General features: G+C 32.0%; 2 protein-coding genes across 2 annotated transcripts; one reads left to right on the plus strand and one right to left on the minus strand.

Moving 5' to 3' along the window:
- The first annotated feature begins 4,128 nt into the window (after nt 1-4,128).
- Nucleotides 4,129-15,114, plus strand: LOC139515308 (uncharacterized). The gene is made up of 10 exons (XM_071304876.1): nt 4,129-4,284; nt 7,678-7,902; nt 8,707-8,939; nt 10,081-10,189; nt 11,088-11,320; nt 11,877-12,008; nt 13,588-13,755; nt 14,045-14,181; nt 14,569-14,674; nt 15,106-15,114. The coding sequence occupies exons 2-10, from the start codon at nt 7,683-7,685 to the stop codon at nt 15,112-15,114; spliced, it is 1,347 nt and encodes a 448-aa protein (XP_071160977.1). The 5' UTR covers nt 4,129-4,284; nt 7,678-7,682.
- Nucleotides 15,115-15,422: 308 nt separating this feature from the next.
- On the minus strand, nt 15,423-27,879 carry LOC139515309 (uncharacterized). Its single transcript, XM_071304877.1, has 12 exons — nt 25,689-27,879; nt 24,711-24,834; nt 24,167-24,339; nt 22,622-22,760; nt 21,849-21,932; nt 20,714-20,882; nt 19,178-19,200; nt 18,671-18,718; nt 18,472-18,519; nt 16,785-16,832; nt 16,065-16,106; nt 15,423-15,442 (listed from the first exon to the last, which is right to left on the minus strand). The coding sequence occupies exons 1-12, from the start codon at nt 25,767-25,769 to the stop codon at nt 15,423-15,425; spliced, it is 999 nt and encodes a 332-aa protein (XP_071160978.1). The 5' UTR covers nt 25,770-27,879.
- Nucleotides 27,880-27,982: the final 103 nt, after the last annotated feature.

The raw sequence follows: 27,982 nt of genomic DNA on the forward strand, positions 1-27,982 counted from the left end.
TCGTCGAATATTTGAATTCGTGGTTCATCTGTATCAATGAAAGCCACGAAAATTGGCATTCAACGAATAATAATGAATCCACAGAAAATCCGTCGTGAGAAAATCTACAGCTCAGTAGGTTAGAGTGTTGACTTGAAACACAGGGGACCCGGTGGAGATTGTTTTTTCTAAAATCATGCTCTCCGGTTACATTAATATCAAGCAATTTGGTTCTTGGTAATTACTAATTACTAGTAATTAGTCGTAAAATGTTCTATAAATATTTTCATATTTAAAACTGTACATGTTATATCCCCTGTCTAGTGTTGGAGGCTGTATCTTGTCCGACTTGACAAAATAGATATCTCATGTCTATTGTTGGAGTCTGTATGTTGTCTGACTTTACATATTATATATCCCCTGTCTATTGTTGGAGGTTATATGTTGTCTAACTTGACATAATATATATCCCCTGTCTATTGTTGGAGGCTGTATGTTGTCTGACTTGACATATTATATATCCCCTATCTATTGTTGGAGGCTGTATGTTGAATGACTTGATATATTATATATCCCCTATCTATTGTTGAAGGCTGTATGTTGTCTGACTTGACATAAATATATCGCCTGGCTATTGTTGGAGGCTGTATGCTGTCTGACTTGATATAATATATCTCATGTCAATTGTTGGAAGCTATACTTTGTCTGACTTGACATAATTTATATCCACGGTCTATTGGTGGAGGCTGTATGTTGTCTGACTTGAAATAATATATATCCTGTCTATTGTTGGAGGCAGTATGTTGTCTGACTTGACATAATATATATCCCGTCTATTGTTGGAGTCTGAATGTTGTCTGACTTGACATAATATATATCCTGTATATTGTTGGAGGCTGTATGTTGTCTCACTTGACATAATATATATCCCCTGTATATTGTCTGACTTGAAATAATATATATCCTGTCTATTGTTGGAGGCAGTATGTTGTTTGACATGACATATTATAAATCCCCTGTCTATTTATGAAGGCTGTGTGTTGTCTAACTTGACATAATATATATCCCCTGTCTATTGTTGGAGGCTGTATGTTGTCTGACTTGACATAATATATATCCTCTGTATATTGCTGAAGGCTATATGTTGTCTGACTTGACATATTATATATCCCTTGTATATTGATGGAGGCTGTATGTTGTCTGACTTGACATATTATATATCCCCTATCAATTGTTGGAGGCTGTATGTTGTCTGACTTGACATATTATATATCCCCTGTCCAGCTTCCCCTGTCTATTGTTGGAGGCTGTATGTTGTCTGACCTGACATATTATTTATCCCCTATCTATTGTTGGAGACTGTATGTTGTTTGACTTGACATATTATATATCCTCTGTCTATTGCTGAAGGCTATATGTTGTCGGACTTGACATATTATATATCCCCTATCTATTGTTGAAGGCTGTATGTTGTCTGACTTGACATATTATATATTCCCTATCTATTGTTGAAGGCTGTATGTTGACTGACTTGATATATTATATATCCCTTATCTATTGTTGAAGGCTGTATGTTGAATGACTTGACATATTATATATCCCCTATCTATTGTTGAAGGCTGTATGTTGACTGACTTTATATATTATATATCCCCTATCTATTGTTGAAGGCTGTATGTTGTCTGACTTGATATATTATATATCCCCTATCTATTGTTGGAGGCTGTATGTTGTCTGACTGAATATATTATATATCCTCTATCTATTGTTGGAGGCTGTATGTTGAATAACTTGACATATTATATATCCCCTATCTATTGTTGAAGGCTGTATGTTGTCTGACTGAATATATTATATATCCCCTATCTATTGTTGGAGGCTGTATGTTGAATGACTTGATATATTATATATCCCCTATCTATTGTTGGAGGCTGTATGTTGAATGACTTGACATATTATATATCCCGTCTATTGTTGAATGCTGTACGCTGTCTGTCTATTGTTGAAGGTGTATGCTGTCCTCTAGATGTATGTTCGTCCACCCAATCCTTTACTTTTTAGCCTATAATATAAGAAATTTGTTAGCATTATTAGTCCCATAGTATAAGTAACAAATTAAGACCGTGAGACCATGCGGTCTAACAAATGTCTTATAGAAGCAATAAAAAGTATCATAATCCGTACTTCCCCTGCATTACTGTAAGACGTTACAGTATCCGTTTTAACTTTTATAGCAAGCTGCCGCCATTTTCATGTATCACGAAAACCAGTAGGCAATATATATGTTCCAGACCATATGAGTATTTGGACCGTACGCGTACGGTCCGGACCGTATACGTATACTCATACGGTCCGACCATACGCGTACGGTCGGACCGTATGAGTATACGCGTATGGTCCAGTACGAGCTGACCATACATGTTATTGGATCATATGGGTTAAATTCAAACGAATATTTATCGCAATCTTTATTTTTAGTTTAACAAATTGCTATTATTACAATTAGATGGATAAAATGTTCAAACTAACAATTGAAATTAAATATTTGTTTAATTGTATATCTAAATCCTATTTTGGTACTCTCGCCCAAGGTGACACTTGCTACCACGTACAAGTAATGTAATATTGTTTTACATTTACATGTTTGCAGTTCATGCATGCATGTTCCTTTGCATTTGCATTTTTCTGTAAAGTTGCTAAATATTCTAAAACAATTGTCCGCCCACATTATGTTTACTTCCGATATCATCAATTTCAGTGAGAATAATTGTCATGATTCAATTAATGTATTACTGATCGAAATACTAAATACAAGAGATAACATATTTAATTAGCGTGGATTTTTTAAATAGATAAAATATAAAGTTTTTATTTCAATTACAATTGAACTTTTTTATATCAATAAGTTATGTTGATCTGTTATTTGTATTTATATCTAGTAAACTTGACCAACTTCTTAATATTAGTCAGACCGTACGCGTACGGTCCGACCGTATGAGTATTTTGAAAAAGTACGCATACGGTCCAGACCGTACGCGTACGGTCCAAATACTCATACGGTCTGGAACATATATACATATATATTGAGAAAACCAGATAAATAGTAAATTATCGGTCCAACGATTTACAGAAAAGAGCGACGATTTACAGAAAAGAACCGAAAAGGACCGAAAAGGACCAAAAAGAACCGAAAAGGACCGAAAAGAACCGAAAAGAGGATACATATATATCTATTAAATAAAGTTAAAACAATGTACACGGATTTTTGTTATATTGTTAACAATTCGTCGTAATAATAAAATTGAATGCACAATTCAAAATTTAGATTGTGCATTTATAGAGATATGTGAATTTACAAAAAAGAAACAATATAACTTGGTTTTTTTTAGTAATATTTTTTTCATAATTTGTACAAGTAAACTATTATAGGTCAAAATACGGCCTTCAACAGGGACCACACACCAAACAGCAAATTATAAAGGGGCCCCCAAAAATGACTATTGAAAAAAAAAACATTCAAACGGGAAAACCAAAATCAATATAAAAACGAGAAACAAGAAACACAAACCACATCAAAAAACGACAACCATAATTAAATTAATTGAATTATAGTATATTGCTATTATTTTGTTGCGTGTTTCCTGTAGTATTTTTTTTTATTACTCATACTACATATCTATTGTCTAAGTATTGCATATGTTATTGTTTGTATGCTATATGCCCTCCTAGGGGCCCTTATTTGGTGAATAAAAAAAATCTTTTCTATTTTTCTATTCTATAAGATAGGCAGCCGACCCTACCTGTAATTTTTCAAATACATGTGAGTTAAAATTAGTCCTTTCACAGTATAATGTTTTCAATGATTTGCAATTTGCTTATTTCCTTCGATTACAAAAAAAAATCGATATTCTTTTCGGTTCTTTTCGGTCCTTTTCGGTTCTTTTTGGTCCTTTTCGGTCCTTTTCGGTTCTTTTCTGTAAATCGTCGCTCTTTTCTGTAAGTCGTCGAACCCGTAAATTATAAATTATACTTATATAATAGTAAAAGTAATCGTGTCTATTTCCCGCACCGTTTCTTTAAAAAGTTTTATAAATGGTTTCCTTCCCCTTACTTGCATTCCCCTGCGCAATCATCCTGATTTTCGTTGTTACTGTTAGAATAAAGTACGCAGAAGGAGAAGTGTTGCCTTTAACTGCAATATTGTTTGCCGGCGGAACAAAACTATCCATAACCGCTTCATTTTTATGCATCTGTCCTGAAACAGAAGCCTGTTGTTCAGTAGTTGTCGTTTGTAGATAGCCATAGGTATTTCTCCGTTTGTATATAGATTAGATCGTTGGTTTTCCTGTTTGAATTGTTTGACACTAGTCATTTTGGGGTCCTTTACAGCTTAATTGCTGTTGGTCTAGGCCAAATCCATGTGTTGAAGGCCGAACTTTAAACACATTATCAGGTTGGGAACACCCCTCCAAATGAATAATCCCTTAAATGAGGGACTGTCCCTCAGACAAGGGATCATTTTACTGTTGTAGAAAAGAAAAACTTAGATTTATGAACTTCAAAGGGGGCAAAATTCATCAGATTTAAAACAACTTATCTAAAAAAGGAGTCCAATTATTTGTTATAACAAAGAAGATAAATGAAGGAATATTACAAAATTCTTGGACATTTGTTGACCATATAATACCAGATAGATGTATAGTTCTTGGGAAAAGGTTTTCACATATTATAAATGTGTGCCCTTTCATACTAAAAAGTGGTTTTTACAAAAAATACTTTATATTATATACTTAAAATGTACCCCTAATAAAAGGGATAGTTACTGCATTGAGGAGTTGTTCCCAACCTGATTATGAATTGGATGGAGAATTGTCTCATTAACACTCATACCACATCTTATTTATATACAAATTTAAGTGCCAAAAAGACAAAGAACATAAATGAGAACACTAAAACCACAGAGACACAGATACCCAACACACATATAAAACACAAAAAAGACATTGTACACACATCAACGAACCGCTCAAACCCCAAAAACCTGAAGGTGAACGCAGGTGTTCTGGAAGGATGAGCAGTTCCTGCTTCTTGCAAGACAGCCGCCATGTTGCTAGTTATAAGTCATATGCAGAAAAGGAGGAAAGACATCTAAGACAATTCAATGGAGATAATTTAAAGCAGTTGAAATAATAATTCACTTATAAACTAGAGAAATGTTAGAATACACCTGGTAAATCAAGTTTTATACCATCTTGTTTTGATTAATATTGTCAAAACCTATTATTTTATGTTTACAAAAAAATATATAATCGCTCGCCTTTACTTTTCAATTGGTGTGGCCTAAGGCTTAAATGGTCTCAATCTTCGTCTACCTTTCTTGTCAGATGTTTAATAAATTAATATTAAATTGAGAATGGAAATGGGGAATGTGTCAAAGAGACAACAACCCGACCAAATAAAAAAACAACAGCAGAAGGTCACCAACAGGTCTTCAAAGTAGCGAGAAATTCCCGCTCCTGGAGGCGTCCTTCAGCTGGCCTTTCTGATAGAGTGTTGCTGAAGTGTTGTTTTCATGCAACATGTTTTGCCATTTTTATTTCACGTGCAGCCTTAAGGGGGTTCGCGGGTCTAAATCATTTATATAGGATTTCTCTATATTTTTCTATAAATGAACTTTATCTTATAGTTAATAGAAAAATAAAATAAAAAAGTGGGGTCACCGTTCATTTGCGCTCACAATCTGCCTTCGAAAGAAGCATACATTTTTGTAAAGGTGGTTTTTTTCTGTTGAAGTAATAGGAGAAATAAAGGTAATATCGAAATAAAAAAAAGAAATTTATTACAGAAATCGTTAAAATTTTACAATAATTTAGTTTAAGTACAGCTTATATGGAAATTATATTAAAAAAGATAGGTCACCGATGAGTTGAAAAAGATATTTCAATTTTAGAGCCAAAAAGTGGCATTTTTCCACCAAAGGGAGATAATTTGGAACTTTTTCAATGATGTCTACATTTTGAAAGTCATCTGGGGCCACCACGAATTGATTGTTTTGAATGATTTTTGTACCATATGATAAAGTAACAACTACAAAAGGAAATAAATAAAATTTGTAATGAAAAACAAATGTTTGATTTTTTTCTGAAATTTTTATACCCTCGAGCCTCCTTAATTAAAAAGGTTCGTTTTTCACCTAGTTTCGTGAAATCTGTTTAAAGAGCAACTGGCAAGCCTTTTTTTTTTGTTCTTTGTATATTTTTTTGTGGGCCAATAACATGAGAGAGCCCGCTGCCCTTTGGAAATTGGTACTGATTATCATCTCTTTACTGGCCTTAGTGTAACTTCAGATTGTAGAGGTACATGTTATGGTTTTTTGTATGACATTAGGTCTGTCAACTGTCGTGCATGTTTTTGACGGAAGTTTAGGATAAACCAATTTTAAGCATTGACCAAATATACATCCCCGATTCAAATGCATTGATCGTCAAAAAAAAGAGGGGTTCCTGAACCCTCCCTCTGGATCCACCACTAGTACTAATGATATTCACAATATTAAATGATGAGATCTTTTAAAATTGTATGGTTGATAAGGGTAATTTAGGCTACACCACTGAGTATACAATACCAGAAGTCCATTACTACAGGCAGTCTGCAAGCTGTGTTATATATATAGTCCATGGGCAATCTGAATGTCCCTATTCTCAGTGGAAATCAGTTTTGATGGCCCTCCAAAATCTTGTTTTGCAACAAATGAATCATATTTAAAAATATTACCATAGAACAGACAGTTACTAATTAGTCTCCCTCAGTTTTTAGCTCACTTTTACTAAAAGGAAATGTGAGATTGCTTTTGCTATCACTTTATGTCCGTCATCGTCCTTCCTTTCGGTGTAAACTATTTCAAAGATCTTCTCCTCTGAAACTACTGAACCAATTCTAACCAAAATTTAGCTGAATAAACCTTAGAATAAAGTGTGTGTTTTATATTCTGTCTCGTCAAAAAACATGGCTCATTGTACATCCTTCTACAATGAGCAAAGCCCATACTGCATAGTCACCTATAAAAGGCCCTGAAATGACAAATGTAAAACAATTCAAATGACCTAATTAATGTTCAAGTAAATGAAGGAAAAACAAATATGTATTATTTACATTGTAACATAGCAAATGTAACACAGCAACAAACGACAACCACTGAATTACAGGCTCCTGATTTGGGACAGGCACATGCATACATAATGTGGCGGGGTTAAATAAGTTAGCGGGATCCCAACCCTCCCCTAACCTGTGACAGTGATGTAACAGTACAACATAAGAATGAACTATAAAAATCAGTTGAAAAAGGCTTAACTCATCAGTTGGATACAAATTGAAATACATGTGTAATCTTTTAGAATAAGTTTGCTAACTTTAAATAATCTTTTCCTCTGAAACTACTGAACAATGCTAGTGTTTTATAAGCATCAGCTTTTAATTTTCACATTTGTTTTGCCATGTTTTATCTTTATAAAGGTTCAATGTGACTGTGGGCTAATTAATTCGCAGTGTGCTATGCATAAATTATCTAGACCCAGAATTGCAAAAACAAGATTGCTACGTCATTTTAAAAAAAAATAACACAATAAGCATTTCAATAGTTTTTTTCCCTACTGTGTATTGTCTATAAAGCATGATGAATTTATGTCTGTTTTTTTTTAGATTAAATGCCTTTGGTTAGGAAAAGAGGAATACCTTATGCCCATAATACATATGAGAAAGGTAAAAGGAAATTAAAGAAGGGTGTTCAGGTCATCAAAAAAATCAAACAGGAAACAAAATCTACATCTGGACTCCAGTTTGCTTCCATACATTCAGGAAATGACCCCAATTCAAATCCTCCTTGTTCAAGTTCATCAACTGTTGACATTGAAGAGGAAGTAACAGGTAACTCATTTATATTTAAAAAAACAAACAGATTTGTTAGGTGAATGCTGAATTTCTAAAAATTTGAACAAAAATTATAATTCATATCTTTTTTAGTTCACCTGACCTAAAAGCTCTACTTCATAGGACCTACCATTAGGGAAATACATACAAATGTTTTCTTTTGGAGAACCACTGGATGGAATGAAACCAAACATGGCTTGAATGATCCTTATGAGGTGCTTACCAAGTATTGTTACTTTGTAGCCGATTCATTTTCAAAGATGGCTGCCAGTGGGGGACTTAGTTTAACATAGGAATCTATGGGAAATACATACAGTGGTCTTCTTCAGGAGAAAAACTGAATGGAATGAAACCAAACAAGGCATGAATGATTCTTATGAGGTTCTGACCAAGTGTTGTTACTTTGTAGCCAATCTATCATCCAAGATGGCTGCCAGTGGGGGATTTAGTTTAACATAGTACCCTATGGGAAATACATACAAATGTCTTCTTTAAGAGAATGACTTAATGGAATGAAAACAAACATGGCTTGAATGATCCTTATGAGGTGCTGACCAAGTTTTGTTACTGTCATTTGGGCTCTTGTGAAGAGTTGTCTCATTAGCAATTACACCACATCTTTTTTATATTTTATTGTATATCAAAGGTAATAGTATTATACCAATGTTTAAATAATTAACAGTCAATATTCTTTTTTAATTATATTCAGGTAGGTACTATACAAGTGACATAATTTATATACTCCTGAAATTTGGTTTGGTGTAAAACAATATATACAATATACCTATTTTTTTCCTTCAGCATATTCAAAAGCTAAATCCAAGCGCCTTGAAAACTGGGAAGGGTTAAGGAGTCAGTTATTGGAGGTCTATGTGTCTCATGAGGAACCATATAATTCCATTTGTAATTTTTGTGGTGTGGAATCTATAGATTTGTACAGATGTCTTGACTGTGCATTGTGGATTACAACATGTCAGTCCTGTATGACAAAAAGTCATTCCTTTCCACATCTACATACAATTGAGAAGTGGATGGTTAGTATTAATATAGTGTACTTCAACTACATCATAGTCCAGTGTTCCCATTGCATTTTCCTTTTTTTTTATAATTTATGTATAGCCTTTGTTGAAACACTTGATTATTTTTATTTCTAAAAAATATTATTTTTGATGCAAAGTATTTAAACTAAAACCTTTATTAAGATAAAAAGTTATAATAATATTGTAACCTTCATAAAAATTTATGAATTGATTCTGGTGTCCTCAAGGTTATGTTTTGGCCTTACTTTATTTTCATTTTTTAGAAATGATTAACCAGAAATGTTAATAATTGGAATGTCCCAGGTGATGGATTCTGCTGATCAATGCTTGCTATAAATACCTGTCAATAATAAAGGAAACCTTTAATCACTTAAAAATGCCTTTCAACTTAATAAAAATTGCATCTTGATTTGCAAATGAAATAGAAATGTTTTATGTATTAATAAAACCAAATCATGATCATCTTATTTAATATTCAAATTGTTCTTTACATAACCATCATATCAGCCATTATCTTGACTGGGGACTTCTAATTAATAATATCACCAGTAAGGCAACTTAAACATTACTCTTTGTATGTCGCACTATGAAAAATTGTACATGCAAGGTTTAAGAAATATATTGATCACATGCTACCATTTTTTTATTTCTGTATGGCCAGCAGCTAGATTGGTTGAATGCCCATTGCCTAGTGAAATAGCACATTTGGAAAGTGCTTTATTTATCGTTTTTAAAAAATAATAAATAAATGTATCATTTTTATGTCAACTGCCACATATAGGGATCACCATTGGTCCTCTTGTGTCCGTGTCATTGTCTGTTTAGATATTATTACTGTTGCTTATCAATTTTTGTTGAAATTTGTCATTTTTTAGTTGAGTTGCAACAAAGTTGAACTCCAGTATTGATCGACTACTGGCGACTACTGGCGACTACTGGCGTTAGCAATTGGTTGTCATTGTGTCAAAGGTCAAGGTCACAATTATATCTATATCTGAAACAATATGGTTTCTTGATGATTACCACAACTCGGCTTGTGCACCCTGGTGCCATTACATTATTTTATATGAAATTCGTGAATTGTTGATTTTCACCTATTAGTTTAAAATATGTGTAAACTACTTAATATTTGTAGCATGGAACATTTATTGAATGCCCTGTAAACAGCATAGTGTGGAAAAGAACTGACCATGTGGCATGTGAGAGCAACTACCAAAAAGAGTTGGTGATTGTAGATGACAAAGGTAAGTGTACTCTTTACAAATATGGATACTGACCATGCAAGGGGTTTATAGCCAGTCAAAATCCTTAAAAAAAACCCATTATAATGCATTCAGTCTACATGAGCAGCCAAAATAACATTCATACACTGAAAGTATATCAGTGTAATCCTTATTTCTGATTTATTTCAACAAATCAGATATGTTAACAGGACACCATAAGTAACTTTTTTTTCATTTTTCATTTGAGCTCCTCAAAGGATTATTAAAAACCAATTTAATTTAAAATATTTGTTATATCTGAAAATAATTGAAAAAAATAGCTTTATACAGTGATTAAGATTGTAGTATAGGAACAATAATAGTGTCATAATGATACATGTACTATATATTTCTGATTTGGCACAAAAGAGAAAATGCTTGGCACAGCCTGTATACATGAATGAAAAAAACTTCCATTCATTAATTAAACAAATCATGCTTATATATGTTCCTTAGGCTGAAAGAGTTTGGTAGATCATTTTTCAAGTAAACAAAAACCAATCATTTTTCATTATTTTCATATTTTTTTAATATAATTTCTAAATTATTAGTGACCATAAAAGGAATATTGGCCACATTTCTGATACTGACCTTTACCTTGGTGATTATCCAGCCCTATCTAGAGAATTATTGAAAAATAGGATAAGGTCAAAATTGTGTTTAACATTACTGTATCATGTAAGAAATGTTGGAGAATCCTTTAAAAAATATTTATTTTAGAAACTTCTTACATTAGAAATATTTATATGATTACTCCGATTAAGATATGGAAAATGAAAATTTTAAGTACTCCCCTAAAATTCATTTTTAAATCATCTCAACTACAGAAACATAAATATAATCCACACATTTCTAATAATTCATGCACTTTCATTTTTAGGCAGACAACATTTAAGACATGTTCAGTTTTGCAGTTGTGAGCAGGAACCTATAACATTGCTACGGTTTAACCTATGGCCAGCATCACCAAAACACCCTAGACTAGCATTTCATGTTGAACTTTTGATGCTCTTGAATGGACTTCTTTTAGAGAGCCATGTCTCAGTAAAAAGCTTCTGTGCTGTTTTGACGGCTAGACATTCAAAACACAATGCTTTTTATGCAACTAAAGAGGTTTGCTATTATTCCATCTTACAAGAACATTTAGTTTAAAGATATTTTAATTTTACACAAATGTAATGTTACACCCTTTCATTGATTTCATAATTTAATTAAACTCCAGTTAATTATGGCCTGCCATGAATGTGGATTGGTCCCACAGATTTACAGCTGTCACTGTAGATATGTCCATTTATATCCAATTAGTTTTGCGTTTAGCTCCATTTCTCTGAAACAATTAGTATTATTCAATGATATCTATACACTACAAGCTCCTTGTATAGTACGATACAGTTCAGAATCACTTGAGTCACTTTGACCTACATTTCTTGCTTTACTAATTTTAGTTAAGTTTTGCATTAAGTTCCATTTCTTTGATACATATTGTATTTTAACTATTCAGTTTTCTAGTTTAGTACAAGACAGTTCAACAACAATTTCATCACTACATTTTACAGTGTTTGAAGTTCAAGAATGGATAAAGACTAACTAGCACCTTTGAAAAAAATATATTTATAATGTGGCTCATTTCTTCAAATTTGAATTAACTATTGTATATGAATGATTACAGAGGCAAGACCTGTACAAGATCCTGATGAAGGAAACAATTCAAGAGTTTAGACATCTCTTGTACAAAAAAGAACATCCAAAGCACCTTTGTGAAAAACTTGATGATGGCACTGAATGTCCTGCTTGCTATAATGTAAGATTTTTCATTAATATGCTGATTTATATAAGGTATTTTTTTTTTTAATTACTGTGAAAATATACTATTATCGTTATTTTACAGTGGTTTCATTTATGTCTTCCTGATAATAATCCTTATTGTACTTCCTTATTTCTATATCAACCTGCTCAGCTGATTTTTTTTTTTCATATTAAGGCTTTGTGACATGGTAAAAAAAAACTATTTCACCTGAACTTACCCACCCCCACTTCATAATGTTTGACCCAACATTATCAAAAGTTGAGAACTTCTCAGCCAGCTTTTCATGTGATAAATATTTTATCTAATTTTCTTTATAAAGATATGGTAAACTATCAGGTGTTTGTAAAAACAGGAAGCTTTTTAGCTTGTTTTCTGCACTCACTTGCCAAAAGACATATTTTCATCTTATTTTTTTTATGAAATCTATATGCAGAAAACCTTGGTAGTACTTCTTACATATCTTGCAGGTGAGCATAATTGAAAAATTACTGCCAATTTCTTAGGGTGTTACTAAGGCCCCAATAAAATATTGTTGACATGTTATTTTTCAGTATTCTATTAATGATAGGTGATGATATTTTTGATTATCGTTACAATGTAGTGATATTGAGGAAAGATAAATGTCAATGCTAAATTTATTCTAGTCTCCATTCAAATTGGTCTGTTTTCATGCAGTTCAAAGGAAAATGTTATAAATTGTGAAAGCTTCTATAAAGTTTTACTGTTTTATACATCATACATATATATATATTATGTTACACCGTTAAATTAAACTGACGAGGAAAGGTACTACCGGGTCACCGAAAGCCTGATTTTCGTCGAGCCTAGGTGGTCAAGAGGTTTAATGGCCAGTATATAATGCAAGGCGATTTGGTGCCACAATATCACAGTAGCATGAGTTTGAATCCCGCCGAGGGAATAACAAAAATTTGCAAAAGCAAATTTTCATATCGTACATTGTTGGGCTGTTATTTAGAGTAATTATATATATAGTATGTGTTTTCAGCCATGTGTCACCTTCACTGGTGATCCAATGGAACAGTTTATCGTAGAGTTGTCACTTGTTCAGACATACTTAGTTCGAATCCTGGCTAGGGAAGAACAAAAATTTGCTAACGCAAATTTACAGATCTAACATTGTTGGGCTGTTATTTAGAGTCATTATATTTATATATATATATATATATAACTTGTCTAAATATCAACCCAACAATGTTAGATCTGTAAATTTGCTTTCGCAAATTTTTGGTTCTTCCCTCGCCGGGATTCGAACCCATGCTACTGTGATATCGTGACACCAAATCGCCTGCACTGCAGCCGTCCCGCTAGACCACCTGGGCTCTCAAAAAAAGAGCTTTCGGTGGGCATGTGTTACCTTTCCACGTCAGTTTTAATCTAGCGGCGTACTACAGTACATGATATATAAGGCATGAAGATGTTATATATATACAGCTTAATAAATGTTTTAAACCAATAATAATTTAAATTTATGTGCTGAAAGAACTTATAATATACATCCACAATTTATAATTAAAATATTATCTTATATTTACTCAAACATTTTTATTGGTAGGTTACTCAACCTATTGTTTCATTTGATGCCGACTTTCAGCTTGTAAGGAAAGGCTCATCAGGAAATAATTGGAAACCACCAAATCATGAAGGACACTTTTTTGTTAATCAAGATTCTGTGGACAACTTCATGTCAGAATATACTACTGATAACAAAAAAGAAGATGTGGTAAGTGCTAAATCATGGAAGAGGAGGGAAGCATAAAAAATGAATAATTAATGGTTAATCAAGGACAGCATTCTAAAAATTTCGCCCCATTTTTTTTATCAGGTTGAAAAATAAACTATAGAGGGATGGAACCACAAGGGAAAACAGTATAACCCCAGATTAGGTTTATTCCAGATTGTATTATAAATTATTTTGAATTTGATATATACAAGAAACAATTTTGTAGTTTTTTATTGTAGAGAATCTGCACATATAGCATATATATATACTTTTGCAATCTTTGCTTCAGGAATGTAATGAATTTCAAGCTGGAAATCAGTTGAGATCCAAAATAAAGAACAAAAAACTGTCTGAAACAGCTGTGTTTGGGTCTATTTGTCGCCATGAATTTCCACAGCTGTTCTGCAGTCTAAAACACGGTGAAAGGTAGTTATAGTTAAGACAAATACAGATCATCTACCACTTAAAGTAATGGAGAAACTGGTGATGTAAACTTTGTGAAAAAATAATAATAATTAGAAACCAATATAGAATTCTAAGTTAAAGTTTTAAAAATAAAAACTTCAAACAGACTTGTTTACCATCTATTGAGTTATTTTCATTTGAAGTCTTATCAATCAAATTTAGCAGTACATGTATTATTTAAAAGGATATATTATATGCATTTGAACTTTTATTAAATCTTAATTTTAGCAGTATTATTTAAAAGGATATATTATATGCATTTGAACTTTTATTAAATCTTAATTTTAGCAGTATTATTTAAAAGGATATATTATATGCATTTGAACTTTTATTAAATCTTAATTTTAGACTTGGCTACTCTGTATTCCTGATAGATAAACTACTTGAAAAGTATGAAAGCAAGAATATACATGTGATGTATGACATCGCTTGTATTCTAGACAAGCATTTAAAGGTATTTAATGAGGTTTACATAAAAAACTTATGCATGAGGAATATTTTGATAAAAAATGCACATTTTTCAACATATTAAATCTGCATTGCTTTTGATACAGTGTTATCCCCAAGGCAGTATATCACCCTGGCCCTGTGCTTCTTTAACTTCGTATTGGTCTTGCTGTGGTCTTTAATTTTGGATGTGTTACTGTAGCTCCACCTTAAGGTTCTCCGGCGTTTTACGTTTCCGCAAATTGGCAAATAAAACTCCTACTTTTCCGCATTTTTATAGTACTCTTTTCCGCATTTTTTTTACATTGATTTTGTAAAAGGTTATTTACGTTTCCGCATTTTATTTTTTTAGATTAATTAAAAAATGATTGATAATTTGTTGCCCAGTGACAAATGTTTCATGCATGTTTAGATTTTTTAATGTATGCCTATTTTTAGATTAATTAAAAATTAATAGATTATTTGTTGCTAATTTTGACAAATATTTCATGCATGTTCATGCAAACACGAGTTTAAAAGTCTTTTTAATATAAAAACGAAGATGTATGCCTCTTCTGTTTATCAAATGGGTTCCCTCTTATTTAACACGAGTGCAAATTGATTGATTATTTGTTGCTAATTTTGTATGCCCAGTGACAAATATTTCATGCATGTTTTTTAAGGTAATGGTGCATTTCATAAAAATACCCTGTTTATTAATTTTGTTGTAAAACCAGAAATAAACTATTCAATTCCATAATAGAATTTGCACAGCTTCAACATGCCTGCAAGCTTCCTGCAAAGTTTCAATATGGGTTGATAACTGCAGGAGGTTTTAAATGATTCCAATATAGCAGGTGCACAACTTCAATATATTTAGAAGTTTCCTAAAACTTACCTGGATCTGAGATGAAAACTGTAGAAGGATTTGATTACACAAAACATGTACCCTCCTTTCTTGTTCTTGCTTAAAAAATGATGAAGTTCCAAATTTGGAAAATTGAGACGAAATATTAAAATGATTCCAAAATAACATCAGCCAGTTTTACGAACATGTAATTAGTGATTAGCCTAATGTGTCATTAAGTCTTCCTAAGCCTAATTCATCACAAGGCCTTAAAGATACATTAGGCTAATGGCATGTTCGTACAACCGGCTGCAGGTGTACAACTTCAATATATATAGAAGCTTCTTGTAAAGTTTCAAGGATCTGGTTTGAAAACCAGTGGAGAAGTTGATTACACAAATTATTTTCACATTTTCCCGTCTGCCAGACATCACCATACTATACGATTTTGATTTCATCAAACCCAGCAAAAAAATAATTTTGACATCTGAAGGCCTTAAATACTGGTGGATAGATTTAGTCAATCAATGAAATTGTAAGTTAGATAAACATTTATAAAAAAAAGACCAACCTTGTATACTTCCTTCACTGTCAGTTTGTTGCACAGTTGTACCTAAAAGGATAATTAAATGAGAATTTTTCATTTTTGTTCATGGTGGAGGTTTAACAAATGAAAGGCAAACAAAAGTTAGAGAACAGATTCCACAAATTAGGACTTTTTTTCCATTAATAAAGGGCATAACTCAAGAACAGTAAAAGTGACGCTAACCAAATCTAAACTTGATTAGTATTTTAAAGTAATTAGCATTGTGTATAAGTTTCATAACATTTTGTTGAGGCAAACTAAACAAGAGAATGAAAACAAATTTATCATTTTTTTCCATTATTAATAAAGGGTGATAAGTCAAGAATGGTATAAGTAAAGCCAAGCAAATTTAAACTTATTTTGAGGTAATGAGCATTGTGTTAAGCTTTATAATATTTGGTTGATTGAAACTCAAGTTAAAGAATTCAATCAATTGAGGGAACTACATTAGTACAGACAGACTAGGGTAAAACCTTATTCCCCCTTCGCCTAGCAGCAGTTGCAAAGAAACTGAATTGCAAATGTTTGGCTAATTCATTGTTTATGTACAATATAGTACGTTCAAAGAAAAAAGAATGCTGAGATAGTACCTAAAATCATTTTCTTCTTTGACAGTACATTGCATAATTTAAACACTTTTTCTTGCAATTCAAAACATATTAATATACATAATGAAATTGAAATGAAAGTATTAATTTATCTCACCTGATTGACTGCCAATATTCTCGTTTCCTTTATTAGCAATGACCTTTTCTACAAAAATAAATGAATAAAATAATTCATTTCTGGATTGCGAAAATTTACCTTTAAACTGGTGTACAATATTTATTTAAACACTTTTTTGCAATTCAAAACATATTAATATATATAATGAAATTGAAATAAAAGTACAGTAGTCCCTCCCTTATAAGGCCAACCTTGCTGCAAATGAAAAGTGGCCTTATAATGGAGGTGGCCTCTTCTCGGAGGTATCAATTTTGAAAGGTTCTCACTTGCACCCTGTCAATAGGATATTGACCCATGAGTGGTATTACTGCATTGTTATTTAAACATGTACTGTGTATATATATTATGTTTTTGTAAATAAAATTGAATTACAAATATTGATTGCTTTTTTTATTCAGAAATAAAAATATATTTTTACCAGTGTTCATTTGTTATATTATATAAAGCAGCTCCCCACACCCCAAAAAAATAGAATATATATTATAGGATATGGAGAATGTGCTTTTATGATATTGAAGACAGCAAGTCATTACCACTGTCCTAGCTTAGGTTGTAACATGTTGTTTGAATATTCTATTTGCAATCATTCCATATTAGGATAAATGGGTCAGTTGACATTAACAATGGATTTCATATAAATGGCCAAGAATTATTCCCCCAAAAATATAGTGTCCATTAATTTTAATGTGAAAACTGTTATTTTCTCAAGTTTCCCAAATTTCTCCTGTCTAGTCGTTCAATCAGAACTAATCCGTTTAATGAACTTCAATTATATACATAGTGTCCATCCACTGTGTTACATAACATAATTATTAATTAAAATACATTTGATATCAAGTAATTGACTTCTTTGACACCTTTATTGTCCGCTATTATAACACAGGTAAACTTGTTCCCATTGTAATCAAACTACGATCTTCTCTAGTTTTATCGTATTACAGTAACGCAACCATGTGGTAATTATTTTTCTCCCTCTGGTGTTATCGTTTAATCAATGTAATTAATATTGCATTAATAGCAAATCTTTTAAAGTCCTTAAAGTGACTAGTACCTATATACGAAAATGTTTAGAACATAGAAATGAGATTTTATCTTGTTAATAATAACATATTATTTCTATTTCATCATGCTGTATCCATTGTAATAATGTATTGTAACATGGGCCTTTGCAAATTATTGTAATTGTGTCAATAAAATATTTGTATTTGTAATGTTACGATTTTTCTGTTCATACAATTTTCCAATAACTAAACAATTTGGCTTCTTTTATCTTTTGAAATATCATTTATCTGTGTTTTTCCAACATTAAATGTTGTTGCCAGTTTCTTAAATATTCGAATTGACAAAACATACGCAACAGTCGGGTCAAATTATAGGACGAACAATCTCCTTTCAAAATAATAACATTTGTTTTACATGAAAACAACGGTTGGTTGTATTTTTCTAGAGGATTTTAATATTTTCAACTTGAAAAAAACGGCAGCTGGCCGTATTTGGGTAGGATTTTTAACTTTCAAACATGAAATTACTGCCGGATAACAGATAACAGATTTGGCCGTCCGAGGGAGGTATTTTTGCATGTAAATGCGTTAATGCAAGCCAAAGGAGGTGGCCGTCCCAGGGAGGGGCTGTTTCATAGAGGGACTACTGTATTAATTTATCTCACCTGATTGACTGTCAATACACTCGTTTTCTTTATTAGCCTTGACCTTTTCTACAAAAATAAATAAATAAAATAATTCATTTCTGGATTGGGAAAATTAACCTTAAAACTGGGGTACAATATTTATTTAAACACTTTTTTGCAATTCAAAACATATTAATATACATAATGAAATTGAAATGAAAGTATTAATTTATCTCACCTGATTGACTGCCAATACTCTTGTTTCCTTTATTAGCAATGACCTTTTCTACAAAAATAAAAATATAGTAATTAATTTCTGGATTGGGAAAATTAACCTTGAAAGTAGTGTACAATATTACTTTACATGTGTACTGTAAATTCATTTTTAATCGTGGGATAACAGTTTTAATGGATTTCGTGGGCAAAAACAAACCACAAATTTAATGCCTGACAAATAACAATGACAACACTTGTGTTGCTTGTTCAAACTCTATTTGACGACAGTCGTATATTTTCAGTGCTTGTTCTATAATTTAGTACCCTTTTTTGTATGACGTCAAGGCATCATTAAACAACCAACATTTCTTATTTCTATGTCCCCAAAGCGTAGCACCAGGGACAATAAAAAATATATTAAGAAGATTCTTTAAATATGATTCATAATTTTAATCATTTATGATAGAAAGGTACTAATTTAGTAATAAGTAGTATTTGCAGTCTCTTAGAATATGATACACATATTTACCTTCTATTGTCTCCTCTCTTGAACTAAGTAAATGAAAATTGAAATATAATAAGATTAATTTATCAGTTCAAATAATAAAAAATGAAACAATAAATAGTATTTGTTTTTAAATAGATAAAGAATAGTTGATACATAAAGCTTTGAATTATGTTAATAAGATGACAATTAATATTGCTACAGTCATTTAGGAGGATTTGTGCTATTTATTGTTAAGTAAATTCAATTGTCTCCCTTGAAATAATTACGACCAGAAATATTCATGCACATCCTCAAGTTGTGTACTACAATTGTGTGATGTTTAATCAATATTGTTCCATCCATTAAGGAGGAGTTGCGCTAACACACATATGGACAGACAGACAGGGTGATTCCTATATCCCCCCAAAACTTTGCTTTTTTTAGGGGTATAAAAAAAAGTAGTATTTGAAAGTCTTGATCGACACTGATTGTTAATTGTTTTGTGTTGGATTTCATTGTTTGTGTGCAATGTATTTCATGAACAAACATTGATGTTCTGAATTGAGTTTTCTGTAATTGAATAAAAGATTAAACCATAGATATGTGTCACAGTCCATATAAACTAGTTGATATAGAAATATATTGATTGATAAAAAATATTTTCTTTCCTAATTGCAAACTATGAAACCATGCAGTGTTAAATGCCTGGGAGCTTTATCTAACTATGCAAGTAATTTAAGGATTTTTTTCAGCTTTGAATAGGGTATATGATATATCCTGGTCAGGATTAGATTACACATAATTAATGCAAAAGCAGTTTATGAAAGAATTAAAGTCATATGAAACGAGTTGATGGAAAAAAATATGACCACTAAATTATTCAACCAATACATGCACATATACTAAACTAAGACCTTTGTAATATATTTTCACTTTTTATATTGAGTCTGTAATGTGTAATTTACAAACAAAATAATGCGTTTGATGATTTTATATGGAAACCATCTTTCCTGTGTTGATTAATCAATTTTAAAATTTTTATTGTGCGTATCTGTTTGTTAATCAACCTTATAAAACAGTTTTAAAACAAATTTGTGTATAAAAATATTTCTTTCATCATCGATCAAAAAAGATCTTTCCAATGAGTTGTCAACGTGGTATGTTTATTTTTAATTTTACTATTTGCTCTTGCGCAGTAACGCTTTTCACATTGTTTACGAGGAATATCATGCATACGGAAAAGCATTCAATGAATATCGGAACAATTACTCACTGGAAGTAAATAATTCAGAAGCCGTACATTTCATGAAGTTTTACATTAAAACATTAGAGTTTTTACTAAAACAAGTATGTGGATAAAAGTTTTATACTATAAACTAACTATTTAGCTAAATAAAACGATTCAACTTTTTTTTTCAACAACTCGTTTCATATGACTTTAACCATTATAGATGTATAATTTCTTAAAATATTTCTCAAATGACTTGTATAGATAATAAGAGTTTTTCAGTTTTGGCTGTGTTTTGTCATTCAATTTATTTTTTGCAATCCATTTTTTTCGAAAAAAAAAATACTTACATTTTTGCTACATGTATTTGGTCTTTCCTGCTTAGTATAGATTCCATTGTAGAAGTGGAGTAGCTGCCAGGTTCTTTAAAAGTTATTCCCTCTGGCAAACCACTAACAGAAAAGCTTATTTGCCCCAAAGACAAAGCTTTATATGGCACCTTTTTCATACCACATTTTTCTAAAAGAAAACAAACAAGTGAATCTGTGAGCTACTGCTCACTAATGATACCCCCGCTGAAAGAATAGGGCAAACTGGAAGTTGTTAAGTAATGAATCTAAAAAAAAACATATCGCATGGGTATAGCTTGCATATATAAACCTTGATACCAAATTACAAAGCAATAATTATTTCTGATCACCCTGCTAAATAACAATCACAGGGATGCTTGATGGTTTTTAATCCTGCTTGGATTAATTAATTAATTCGAAAGTGGTCTATTAATTGAAAGTATTAAGACTGGAATTTTTCACAAATGCGCTTCCCAAACAAATGTGGACACAGACATGCATGGATATTATCTAGCATGATCAAGCTCTGGACCGAATATAAAACCATTCCCTTCATAGAAGCCAAGAATGTAATACTCCTTTATTACACTGAATATAACAATAATTAGGTCTAGTTTTCTTCACACTCTTATTTGTTTGTGTAAGAATAATTCCAGTTAAACACAATTTACCTCTTTCAGAAACATTTTCAATCCTTTATAAACAAGATATAGTAAATTTTATGTTCTATAATTCTGATATGATTTGCATATTAGGGAACACGTTCATATGATTGGTTAAGAAGACTTCCGGTCGTCACTCTTGAAGTTGTTTATTTTTCAATAGACGATGTTGACAGAACTACTTTTTTGTAACCAATGGCGCTAAAAATAACACAGTCTGGTTCGACGTTAAAAAAAACTTATTTTCGCTTATCCGTAATTTTAAAGAATTATGAGGATTAAACGGCTGGCTTTTAAAAGGAATTTATTGGTGTATAAACTGGACCAAGTCCCTCACAAACATATCATAAAGTCCTTCAGACTTTATTAGTTTGTGAGTGAATTGGTCCCATTTATACACCAATCAATTTCTTTAAAAAGGCGTTTAATCCTATAATACAAAAAGATCAGTTATGAATTATTTTAGTTCTTACCAAAACTTGCATTAAAAACCTTTCTGACTTCTTCTTTCAAAGCCAACCTCTTTGGCTTTTCTGATTTGATTGTTTGTTCCTCACCTTAAAACAAAGGAAAATAAGAAATTGTCTCAGTACAACTACGAGTAATTAATTAAAAGCCATATGTGTTCATAAATCAAGATTTTTTTGGTAGAAAAAGACCACTGTATCTTCTATTTTAAAACTAAATGAAAAAAGTTCAAGGCTTCTCAATATTTTTTAACAATAAATATATAGATCTCATAGCTTATATATAGCTCTTATACTGAATTTGACCATAACAAGTTACTCTCAGATGTCTTATAAGAGGAAGGATTTGGTTTGACCTAGGCCGCTAGAATCAACCCTAGTTTTTGTCAATCCTTATTGCTTGTTTGTTTTTGTTTGCTTAATTGCATCATTACAGATCATTTTTAAGTCTTTTTTCTTGTTCTCTGTTGTGTTTTTAAAAATAACAGTTATAAATATATACAGAAGTAGTATACAATTCATACTAGAATGAACTTGGCTCCACCACATATTTGTGCCTCTCCTAAGTAAGGAATCTCTAGCCTTTGTTTATCTTGTCTGGCCCACCTCAAGGTGTTGGATTTTTTCGCAATGATGAAGACCAATTGGTGGCCTTGGGTTGTCTTTGACATTTTGGTCGGGTTTTGGTCACTTTGACACATTACCAGTTTCCATTCTTTAATCTATTAGTACATTTTAATTAATCGTATATTAAACTAGAGTACAATATATCAAAATACCTGTAAGACTATCAACAATTTCAATGATATTGTCTTTAAAAAAGCTCATGGCTTTGGGTGTCCCAAAGTAGCTGGGCACTTTGTCCTTTGTAACACACACCCCACCAACTTGCAATCCCAGAGATGCTATTATATCACACTGAAAGAAGATATTCATTTTTTATACGTTTGTCAATTTTCATAACAGCTATAAGCATGGAATATTATACTGGAACGAAATATCAATGTCTTATCCTGCAATTTGCTTGGCTAGTTTGATAGGAGATATTATGTATTCCTATGAAAAGAAATAGAAATCGGAAAGCACGTACTAGTAACATAGTGACATAAAATTTGAAAGAATTTGCTTTTGCACAAGATTTTGCTCCTGTCTGAACAAAAATTTAGTCAAGACATTGTTCTGAAAGGCAAATAATTATGAATTTGATGTACAGAGTCAAAACTTGCAAATCATAGGGATTTATCTTTAAATCAGAGCATTCAAGTATGAGGTAATTGTTATATAGGTTTCAAACTGGTTACAGGCTCACATTCCCTGTCTTTGTTAGACTCATCAGTTACATATATCAAACACAGACATGGAATATGAGCCTATATTCCCAGTTATTATCCTGAAAAACGCATACCTGTAATGTTAATTACCTAATAACCTATACATTAATCCATTAGAATAATTGATTACCATACCTTTGTTGAAAAATTCCTTTAAAGAAATCAAAATAATAAGATTGGCATCTAATACCATACAAAATAAACTTTTATACTTTTATATTTATTGAAGATAGCATCATGAAAATAGAAGCATCGACACATAAGTCAAGTTTAGACACACCTTGCTCAAGTTTTCTATATAACAACTGATTGTTATATAGAAAACTTGAGCAATATCAATCTACATGAACCCATTGAATTAAAAAGGGTTTATTTTTAAAAATCAAACATATTCTCTTTTTATACATACTTGCTTGTCATAAAAAATCCAGAATGGACTGAGTATAAAAATGACATATTAAGTTAATTAAATTAAATTTGTTTTATGTGTACAATATTAGAAACTATCCTAAACAGAATGGTTGATAAATAAGAAAAAAAAAGTGAATCTGTGAGCTACTGCTCACTAATGATACTAAAACAATAGGGTAAACAGGAAGTTGTTAAGTGATGAATCGGAACAGGTATCACACAGTATATACATGTATAAACATTGATATCAAATTGCAGAAAGCCCTGACGTGTAGTTCCTGGGAAAAATTCAACTAAAATTTGCAACTATGCTATTCTGTGTTAAAAAATGTAAGTGTTCAGTAAACAGGAATTTGTTGAGTGATGCATCTGAAATTGCATCAAACAGTATAGCTTCCTCATATAAACCTCAATACCAAATTTCAGAAACCGTTGATGTTTAGTTCCTGAGAAAAATTTGATGGAAATTTCATTGGAGGGACTGACGGACAGACGGATGGACGAAGGGACAGACGGACTGACAGACATGCAGAGTTAAAAAAGAAGAGGAGTATAATAATATATAAATAAATGACAACTTACAGATTTTGAGATGATTTTCAGATGGTGGTTTATGGCCTGCTCTGAGTCCATATTTTGGAGAGGGTCCATTTTAATTTTTTTTGCCTTTTCTGTTGCCAGCTGTTTTTGCTCAGCACTAGCTCCTCTCCAAACCTCTGCTGCTTTTCTAAGGTATTCGCTACCAGTCATGTTACCTTAAAAAAAAAGTATTCTTAATTCCTGAAAATTTATTTCTCATATCATAAATCATGCAACAAAATAAATATTATAGTTTTCGACAAAGTAAACAGCTGCTTTTAAAAAAGATTAAATGATAGTTAAAATACTACTGTGTTTTATAATTGATACAAATAATGATGGACAAAATAAGGTGATTGATCTTTATCACAAGACTGCTATTTTCAGTATATTTTTTCTTTATTCTAAAATTTTCATTGAAGAGAACTTGTTTTTTTATGTGAACTTATTAAAACAGGGACAACATTAAGGAGTGGTTGCACTTAGTCTGTTAGTTCAGAAGTTAGTATATGTATATATAATAAAAACATATTGTTAAGATGTTTACCTCTTGGGATATCCCCAGTTACAATATTGTAAGCTGAAGGCCCCCTCTTAGTTGCTGTTTTCTTTTTAGAGTAATCTATAGTACCCACAGATCTTTCTCTAGCATTTTTATTTCCAATCCACATCTATAGGTTAAAATTGAATAAAAATCATGTTGGCTACTTTACAAATTTGATTAATAAAGATATACTGTATATATATAATATATAATGACTCTAAATAACAGTCCAACAATGTTAGATCTGTAAATTTGCGTTAGCTTTCGCCTATTAAATGGCCCAAATGCTAACAGTTTTTTCAAAATGTAATTTTAACGTGCCAATTTGAATTTATTTTGAAATAAATTATAATGTACCAAGGACCTCTTTTATTTCTACTATATGTATATATATATATATATATATGGTAAATTTAAAAAATGATTTAATACAGGTGTATTTTAGATAATTTCTGGATAATTTTTCGGTTGACTTCATTAAATTTGGTCATTAAAATGTTCACCAATAAACTGTGACTTCACTTCAAAAGGTTTTATGGTCATCGCCATTCACTGATCTACAGTTACTGAGTGTATGCTTCTCATGACAGAGAATCTTAATTTCTCCTTATCTTGACCTTTCAAAAGTAACAAAGCAGGTTTCTTGCAAGAGGCAGAAATTTCTTTCCAAAACATTAGCAGAAGCCTGTTGTTCAGTAGATGTCATTTATTGGTGTGGTTCATAGGTGTTTCTTGTTTTCAATATAGATAAGACTGTTGGTTTTCGTGTTTGAATTATTTTACACTGGACATTTTTGGGTTCTTTCTAGCTTGCTGTTTGATGTGAGCCAAGGCTCCATGTTGAAGGTCGTACACTGACCTATAGTAACTTTAAATACATTGTGACTTGGATGGAGAGTTGTCTCACTGGCACTCATACCACATCTGTTTATTTATAATGATCACCTGATTCACCACTTGTTTTAAAGGGTCTGTGTTTACCTTGACTCTATCAATTGAACAATCCAATTTCTCCGCCATTCCTTTAATTTTTTGAATGCATAGTTTACCAGTGGATCGCATACCATTTTCCCACTCCAGTGTTAGAGTATTTTGCTCCTCTGGAGATAAATCCACTCTTCTTTTCTGCTGCTCAAAGAAAATTACATTATGTCTAATGATTGATAATTTAGTCTTAGATGCATGATTTTTTTATTAGTTGTTATTAGCTTTGAACTAGCTGTCAGTAACAGCGAGTACTCTCAGATCTATACTAATAGTCTTTTTGTCGTTAGGATGTATATGCGCTGAGCCACTCTTTTTTTGTAAGATGTATTTGTATTTGTATCGTTCTGATGAGTAAAGCCCTTTTCAACCGATTTTTATAGATTGTTCCTATGTTATACCACTGTCATGGGTAAGGGGAGGGTAGGGATCCCGCTAACATGTTTAACACCGCCACATTATGTATGTATGTGCCTGTCCCAAGTCAGGAGCCTGTAATTCAGTGGTTGTTGTTTGTTGCTGTGTTATATATTTGTTTTTCATTCATTTGTTTGTACATTAATAAGGCCGTTAGTTTTCTCGTTTGAATTGTTTTACATTTGTCATTTCGGGCATTTATAGCGCACTATGCGGTATGGACTTTGCTCATTGTAGGAGGCCGTACGGTGACCTAATGTTGTTAATTTCTGTGTCATTAGGTCTCTTGTGAAGAGTTGTCTCATTGGCAATTACACCAAATCTTCTTTTTTATATTGTACTATAATTCATCATGCGGAACTCAGATACCAAAAATTAGCCCAATAATATCTAAAGAGGTTTTGAAAAATACTCTGTACAATTGTTTGATGTGGAATGAGAGAGTGAGGGACAAGGGTAACACTATATTTTATGGCCTGACCACTTAACGCTTTGGCCGCGAAGTTAATGTGCACAAATGTAACGTTATATGCAGCATTAATTTTACAACTTTGCAAAAGACATAGAAAACATTTTCGCGTGAACATTCACTCCTTCACTGTGACGTGATTTAACGTTGTTTTATAACAAAAAGATCAAAAACATCAAGTAAGGACAAAAACAGTCCGGAGACAAACAAATTTGACTACATTTATCATTTATATTAAGAAAATATGTTAAATTTATGTATGGACAAATATGTCCTTCCCGTGGCGTGCAGACAATGGAGACATATGTCCTTCCCGCAGCCAAAGGGTTAACGAAAAAAGTAGCAGAATTAATGGAGAAAAACGACCAAATTACAAATACCATCAAAACTAACTAAATATTCTAATTACAGGGTGGTGGTGGGGGGGGGGGGGGGGGGCAAGGGGTCCAATAACAGTTAACAAAAAATACATTCTCACAATAACAGATAACTAAAAAGGTAAAAATCCTATAACACTATTAAGGTTCATGTGGACCCTATGGCTAAAATGGCCGTATTTTCACCTCAAAATTTACTCTGAGTACAGATAAACCTGAGCATCTGTAAAAAAATTCAAGCATAGCATGCCCTAGATAAATGAATTTTAAGTATGTTTTATGTTTTAGAAAAATTAAACTTACCAGGATTTTGCCATGCACTTTTTTTCATTCCTCCAGAAGGTGCCAAAATAAACTAAGTTGGGAAACAGGTTTGAGAACTTCCCCACAGGTAAAAATTAAAGTGAGCATTTTTAATTGACATGGACATTAGATGGACAATAGATACCTGACAATAATTGGTTATTTAAACTGTGTAACTGAGTGGACAATATCAAGGTAAACTCAATTGTTTGTTAATTTTATCGTCTTCTGCAGACGAAAAAAAGTGTACGGCAAATTAAGTTGTGAATTTTCTAAATCGTACAATGCATTTGAATTCTATTTATCTAGGGTATGCTATGCCTTAAAACTTTTCCAGATGCACAGGTTAGCCTGTACTCAGAGAAAATTTTGAGGTAAAAATACGGCCATTTTAGCTATAGGGTCCACATGAACCTTAACAGGTCTCGAACGAACGGACCCGATACCGTAAAATAAAAATTAAAACTACATATCTTTGTATAACTGAGTAGGAATAACCAGGCATATTATTTGAAAACTATTTGTTGAACTGGTCTACAGAACTGCTGCGGAGGCGCTCTGTTCGTACTGTTCAGACATATAAAAAACAGCTGATTACACTCGAGGCAATCGAATGAGGGGGATTACACGAATTTATGTAGGTGCCATTTATGTATGTGCTGGTAGATTCTGCCGATAGCCGGAGCACCTCTTGAGATCTAAGGGTGCAGTTGAATCCGTGTACA

The sequence above is a fragment of the Mytilus edulis genome, chromosome 3 (assembly GCF_963676685.1).
Source record: "Mytilus edulis chromosome 3, xbMytEdul2.2, whole genome shotgun sequence".
Lineage (NCBI taxonomy): Eukaryota > Metazoa > Mollusca > Bivalvia > Mytilida > Mytilidae > Mytilus > Mytilus edulis.